Source organism: Aquarana catesbeiana, linkage group LG04, assembly GCF_042186555.1.
Source record: "Aquarana catesbeiana isolate 2022-GZ linkage group LG04, ASM4218655v1, whole genome shotgun sequence".
NCBI classification, from domain to species: Eukaryota; Metazoa; Chordata; class Amphibia; order Anura; family Ranidae; genus Aquarana; species Aquarana catesbeiana.
Window position 1 is genome coordinate 116,161,246 of NC_133327.1, and position 7,323 is coordinate 116,168,568.

Genomic DNA, 7,323 nt, shown 5'->3' on the forward strand with positions numbered 1-7,323 from the left:
CTAGACTAAGTTTTCAAAAGCTAACACACACCTATTACTCTTTCCATCATGTCACTGAAGGCAATACACAGCATTTATTTGTTTTGCTCCAACATATGACCACATAACTGGATGCTTGGAAAGTAGTACTTTCCAAGCTGTTATTCATGAAATGCTATTAATCTATTTGCTATTTGCTGTGGCTGTGGCCACAATGTGGAAAGCAATGGAGGAAGTCTATGTTGAAGGATGGGAGGAGTCTCTGTACAATCTAAGACGTATATAACTACCAATAACTGTTTACACAAACCAAAGAGGAAATTTGTCTGCATTATGTCTCGTGCCAGCTCTTTTTTGTGTGTTTTGTGTATCGTGTTGCTAGGACTCCAGTCCCTGACCCACGCTGCAGGTGAGATTTTATTCACAGAATGCACGTAAACATGTTTTCTTGTATTGTTAGACTAAATAAATGACTGGTCTGTAATCAGGATTGATGACTAAAAATTGCAATGCAAATTTAGAGCAGTTGACCAAGAAATTTTCTTTGCTGCAATAATTAATCTTAGTAAGATAGGTAAAAGACAAAAAAAAATATTAGTCTTAGTAGCATTTGCAACTATGAACCATTCTGGTGCTGGTGCTGAGGCGTTAGTCAGCTGGTATTAGCCAAAAATATCAGAGTTATTCACCCAAGCCCTGTCATCAAAAAACATGGGGTTGGTTTACTAAAGTCAAATAGTGTACTTTCCAAGGGAATTTTCATTTTGCATAATTAAAGTTCCCTTAACTTAGTGAATAAGGTTAAGTTCTGCTGACTTCCATCATCCAATCCTGTGCATGCAAAGATAACATTTTTTCTTACATGAGAATAGGTATTCTTAGCAAACGGAATTATCACCACATTCATGAAGTGAAGGGAAAAATTCCCTTACAAAGTAAATAGTCTTTTTGTCTTTAGTAAATCAACTCCCTTTTGGCTGTTTCCGAGGTACTGTTCACGTTAGTGGCACAGATGGGTCTAATCTTCAACAAAGGACAAGGACATATTTTCTACATTAGTCTGTTGCTTTTCTCACAATCAATAAGAGGGATGATTACAGTCAAGGAGAGTTTATCTGGGTGGATTGGTCCACTTTAGGAAGACAAAACAAATCTAAAATTTAGGATGGATGCATTGTAAAGTTAAAGTGAAACGCTTAATGTTTAACACTGCAATAAATAAAACTTGGCAAGTGAAATATTTACCTGTTAATTATCAAATTATAATAGAACTGATCTGATTTTAGTTAGCAATAGCTGTATGGGATTTCAGGATTTTCCCAACATAAAGTTTGGAAATTTCTAAGTACTAGTAAGCAACAATCAGCAAAATAAATCATGGGTTTCTATCTACCTTTCTCTTATCGCTAGTGGTTGACTGCTGCTATGCCTACACCAAGAAGCCATTGTCACGGAAAGTTGTTAAAGGATTCATGATCCAGAACTCACATGAGGTGTGCGACATTGATGCTGTCGTGTAAGTGCTTTTGTTCATGTAAACTGTTCATTTGTTATGTTCTGCAATATATATATATATATATATATATATATATATATATATATATACACACACTCTATTACCGAAAGTATTGGGAAGCCTGCCTTTACACGCACATGAACTTTAATCGAATACCAGTTTAATTCCGTAGGGTTCAATATTGAGTTGGCGCCGCCCTTTGCAGCTATAACAGCCTCAACTCTTCTGGGAAGGCTGTCCACAAGGTTTAGGAGTGTGTCTATGGGAATGTCTGACCATTTTTCCAGAAGCGCATTTGTAAGGTCAAGCACTGATGTAAACGAAGAAGGCCTGGCTTGCAGTCTCCGCTCTAATTGATCCCAAAGGTGTTCTATTGGGTTAAGGTCAGGACTCTGTGCAGGACAGTCAAGTTCCTCCACCCCAAACTCGCTCATCTATGTCTTTATGGACCTTGCTTTGTGCACTGGTCCAAATCATTTGGTGGAGGGGGGATTATGGTGTGGGGTTGTGTTTCAGGGGAGGGGCTTGGTCCCTTAGTTCCAGTGAAGGGAACTCTTAAGGCGTCCGCATAGCATTGACATTTTTGGTCAATTTCATGCTCCCAACTTTGTGAGAACAGTTTGGGGATGTCCCCTTCCTGTTGTAACATGACTGCACACCAGTGCACAAAGCAAGGTCCATAAATACATGGATGAGTGAGTTTTGGGTGGAGGAGCTTGACTGACCTGCACAGAAATCTGACCTCAACCAGATAGAACACCTTTAGGATGAATTAGAGTGGAGACTGCTAGCCAGGCCTTCTCATCCACATCAGTGCCGCCTGAACTTAAAAATGCGCTTCTGGAAGAATGGTCAAACATTCCCAAAGACACACTCCTAAACCTTGTGGACAGCCTTCCCAGAAGAGTTGAAGCTGTTATAGCTGTAAAGGATGGGCCAACTCAATATTAAACTCTATGGACTAAGACTGAGATGCCATTAAAGTTAATGTGTGTGTAAAGGCAGGTTTCCCAATACTTTTGGCAATATAGTGTACATATAATTTAAAAGATAAGGCAGCACTCATGGGGCTTGGAATGTGAATACTCAGCAATAAGGTTTTTTTCAATGTTTCAATGAGGCACAAGCTTGTCTTCCTCAGGACTTGTGCTTTGTTGAAACATGAAACATAACATTTAACCCTATCACTGAGAGTCCACCTTTTAAGCCCATGGGTGCTGCCATATCTTTTGGATTATATTACCCCAAGCTTTGCTATGTTCAAAAAAGCCTACCTCCCTGTTCTACATAAAATCATAAAGGGTTTCAATAAGACATTTTGAAAGGAAACTGCTTATGTTGTGCTTTTTATATAGAGGCCTTGGGGCATTTTTATAAAGTAGTGAATGTGAATTTCACCAAATATTCACTAGTAATGAATCAATCACAATCAATTTAACTGACAGATGGGCCTTGCAAATCTAATACATAGCAAAAGTTAGTGTTCCACTATAACAAAGAAAACAACAGTATGGCCTTAATGCAGCCATAGTGCAGGTTTAAAAAAGTACCGCACATAAGCGAAGTAAAGTGTTTTACAAATGTGTTTTTTAAACAAAGGATTATAATGCTCACTTCCAGACTACAAAGCGTGGAGTCATTTAGCGGTTCTCAGACCATGTAAAAAGCAAGGTTTTTCATTAAATGGGTTGCTGGTTTCCCAAAATGGGCTCTTGTTATAAAATCATTCTATGTTAACTGAAGCATAGCTTAATGAGGTCTTCTGTTAATTTCAGACATTAAATTAACATACAGTATATATAATTTTTTTTTTTTCGCAGTTTTAGCACAATGAGATTCAGAGTGTGTGCAAATCCTAGAGAACCATGGGTCAACAGACTTGTGGCAGCACTTAAGTAAGTAAATGTTATAAAAAAATATTTCTGAGCAACCATATATTAATGATACTACTCATTAAGAACAGCAAGGTTCCCATTGACAGGCCAGTGACTTGGGCGTTGGGCAATTAGACAGTCCATCTTCAAATACAATTATTCTAAAAGATATGGACAGCGCTCGGGTAATTAAATACTGTGACAAATATCAAACTTCTTAAAAATCTCTTAACGTGCCATGTGCATAATCAAAACAGCTTTTGTGCAAACGTGATTTTAAAGTGCTCAAAAAATATAAATAGTGACATATAAAGTGCTATACCACAAATGCATGTGTAAACAATGCATGTGCAAAAATAAATTGTCCACTGTTAAATTGTGCCTTCTGCAATCATTAATAAAGTGCTCAACCAAGTGTCCACAACATCCACATTCGAATGCATCTTCACTTCTCGTGATCACATTAACATTATCTAGACTTGCAAATGTGCTCCTTCTCTCCCCTCAAAGTTCTCACTCACTGGTGTAATATGACCTCTTATAAAAAAAATAAGTAGGTCAAACACGCTCGTATTATAAGAACCAGTTTTCCCTGAATTATTTTCCAAACTTCACAGGAAATCTGCTTGCATTACCCCCAGTGGCCTTAACTGTGCACCTTAATTGTGCATGGATAAGAATATGTTCTTTCAAAGGTTTGGCAGAGTGGTTCCCCACTTTAGATGTTCATGAGCTGAAGACTGTTCGCCATTTTGGCTATTTTGTCTAAGACAAATAACCATCTCCAACACCATCATCCACCAGTCCGCATATGCATTTCTGCATATACTAGGACCTGTCTAAATTGGAGGTCGGGAAGGTGCTGCCATTTCCCCTGAACATTGTGAGCCATGGAAGTATAAAAAAAACTGCCTACCTTTTTATTGGGTGCCACTACTACTTCTAACAGCTTAAGATCAAGGCTCAGTGTCCAAGGCCCTTTGCTTGCTGGTATCTGGCCTTTGGGGCACTATTCCATCCACTGACACCAACAATGGAGCATAATTCCTGTTGCTGACACCAACAATGGGGCACTATTTCTCCCACTGACACCATCGAAAGGGCACTATTCCTCCCACTGACACCAATGGTGGGGCACTATTCCCTCCATTGGTACCAACAATAGGGCACAATTTCTTTCATTGATACAAACGATGGGGCACAATTCCTCCCACTGAAACCAACAGTGGGGCAAAATTCCTCCCACTGACATCAACAATGAGGAACAATTTCTCACACTTACACCAAACACGGGGCATTGTTTACTCCTACTGGATGCAAGGACATTTTCTACTCTCACTGGTTCTAGACTGCCTTCCTCAGCCCCCCAAAAAATCTGAAGGACAGTAAACTGGCTGTTTGTTTAGAAAGTTTGGAGACCCCTGTTTTAGACCCTAAGGTTTAGGGCTGGATTACATCAGAATGCTGTGCGGGAAAGGCACGTTCCAGGTGCGTTTTCCACACTACAGGTGAACGTGCTTCCCTTGTGACCTGCATGTGGAATGCAATGTATTGCTAATAGCACCCCAAACACAGATCTCAAACATAGTCGTATTTCAGGTAGCAAATCGCACTCTACTGCAGTAGCGTGTGGTTTGGTGCCGTGTTTTTTTAAAAGTACTGTAGTGCAAAAACTACTTTTCCCATGGTCCAGTGCATTTTTCAGCCCATTCAAATGAACAGGCTGTCAAAAAGCACCAAACTGAAACACGCAGGAATCACACAGGGTTCGAACCTGCAGATTCCATTTGCGAGCCTGGTGTGAACCGGCTCTTGGAGTTTACTGTGTATTAAAGAGGCAGCTCAAAACAAAACATAAAATTGTTGAAAGCGATTAACATACAGTACTGGCTGAAAAAATTGGGCCACAAGAAGACAGGAAATAGTTAAAAGGGGTTGCCCTTCTCCAGTGCGATTAGGTGGCATGAAGTCAGGGACACAACAAGAAATACACTCTTTCTATGTTACATTTGTGTGCTCACATCATATCCTGTGCAGAGCAAAGAAACATCTCTCTATATATATACATATATATAGATAGATAGATAGATAGATAGATAGATAGATAGATAGATAGATAGATAGATAGATAGATAGATAGATAGATAGATAGATAGATAGATAGAAAATATATCTATATAGATATAGATATATATATATATACAGTACATATATAACAGTGAGAAAAAAATATATATATACATATATACACTCAGCAGTCACTTTATTAGGTACACCTTGCTAGGACTGGGTTGGACCCCCTTTTGCCTTCAGAACTGCCTTAATTCTTTGTGGCATAGATTCAACAAGGTGTTGGAAACATTCCTCAAAGATTTTGGTCCATATTGACATGATAGCATCATGCAGTTGCTGCAGATTTGTCGGCTGCTGATCCATGATGCAAATCTTTTGTTCCACCACACTCCAAATGTGCTCTATTGGATTGAGATCTGGTGACTGTGGAGGCCATCAGACTACAGTGAACTTAATGTCATGTTCAAGAAACCAGTTTGAGATGATTTGAGCTTTGTGACATGGTGCTTTAGCCTGCTGGAAGTAGCCATCAGAAGATGAGTACACTGTAGTCATAAAGGGATGGTCAGCAACAATACTAGGCCATGGATGGATCCATGCTTTCATGTTCTGTCCAAATTCTGACCCTACCATCTAAATGTTGTGCGTGCAAATCCCAGTAGATCAGCAGTTTTTGAAATCCTCGAACCAGCCCATCTGGGACCAATAACCACGCCATGTTCAAAGTCACTTAAATCCCCTTTCTTCCCCATTCTGATGCCACCTCTAGATGCCTAAATGCATTGAGTTGCTGCCATGTGATTGGCTGATTAGCAATTTGTGTTACCAAGCAATTGAACGGGTGTACCTAATAAAGTGGCTGGTGAGTGTATATATTACATTATAGTACCTCCTGTCTGAGCCTTTAATAGATTCTGAAAAAAATTACATCTTGGAGAATTGTAATACCAGTTTACATTTTTTACCAAAATGATGAAACACACCTTTGTGGAAATGGTTCTTCTTTTTCAGTTCAGCCAATTACCTTTGGTCTGCAATTTTTTAGTGCAGAACAGTTTTTGAGGTCTAGTATTATACATTAGTCTTGACGTTCTTTTGCATTTTATTTAATAAACTGTTCGTATTTAGTAAACTTAATAGAACATGTTACCTATATGTCTGGCTGTTGAACTAATAATGTATATTTCTTTGTTGTAGGCGGAAAAAGATAATAACACAAGCAGCCACCAAAAAACAACAGTAATGTTTTTTCCAACAATGTTTATTAAATTGAAACCTTTTTTTTTGTCTACAATAAGCTACAGAATTCTATTTTTTTTGTATTGTGCCTAAATTGTATCATTGTTTGTTTTTAATCTCTTTTTTTATTATTTTCATTTAATACAAATACAAATACATATACATTGCTTTTTATTGTATCATTGTTTGTAAGAGCATTTATGTTTTTTTACCTGTTTGAGGTTTTTTTTGTTTTTTTTGTTTTGCTTAGCTTCACTTTAGTTTTTCATTAGATTTTTTTTTTTTTAAAAGCACAATGTTTATTTGCTAAATTCTGCAAATGTAATAATAAAGGCTAAACATATAGAAAACCAAGTTCTATACTTTGTATTTACTATTTTATTCATATTCACAAATCGTTTCTCTTCTTTTTTCTAAAGAGGACCTATCAGTAAATTTACAAATTAACCACTTCCAGCCCAGAGGCTGTATATATATAATGCATTGGAAGAAAGTTATTATGGCTTGGCCTTAGTATCATTTTTTACAGGCACCAACCAGCTTTCCAGTTCCAGCAAAAGTGATCCGAGCAGCTATACAACCAGCTAGATCACTTTAACAGTGTTTGGAACGGATTCCCCTCATGCCGCCGTATGCTGCCAT

At 38.1% G+C, this 7,323-nt stretch overlaps 1 protein-coding gene across 1 annotated transcript; it reads left to right on the top strand.

Moving 5' to 3' along the window:
- The first annotated feature begins 213 nt into the window (after window positions 1-213).
- On the top strand, window positions 214-6,974 carry LOC141141404 (C-C motif chemokine 20-like). The gene is made up of 4 exons (XM_073629056.1): window positions 214-388; window positions 1,390-1,495; window positions 3,316-3,390; window positions 6,640-6,974. Exons 1-4 carry the CDS (start codon window positions 229-231, stop codon window positions 6,683-6,685), a joined length of 387 nt encoding a protein of 128 aa, XP_073485157.1. The 5' UTR covers window positions 214-228; the 3' UTR covers window positions 6,686-6,974.
- The last annotated feature ends 349 nt before the right edge of the window (window positions 6,975-7,323 follow it).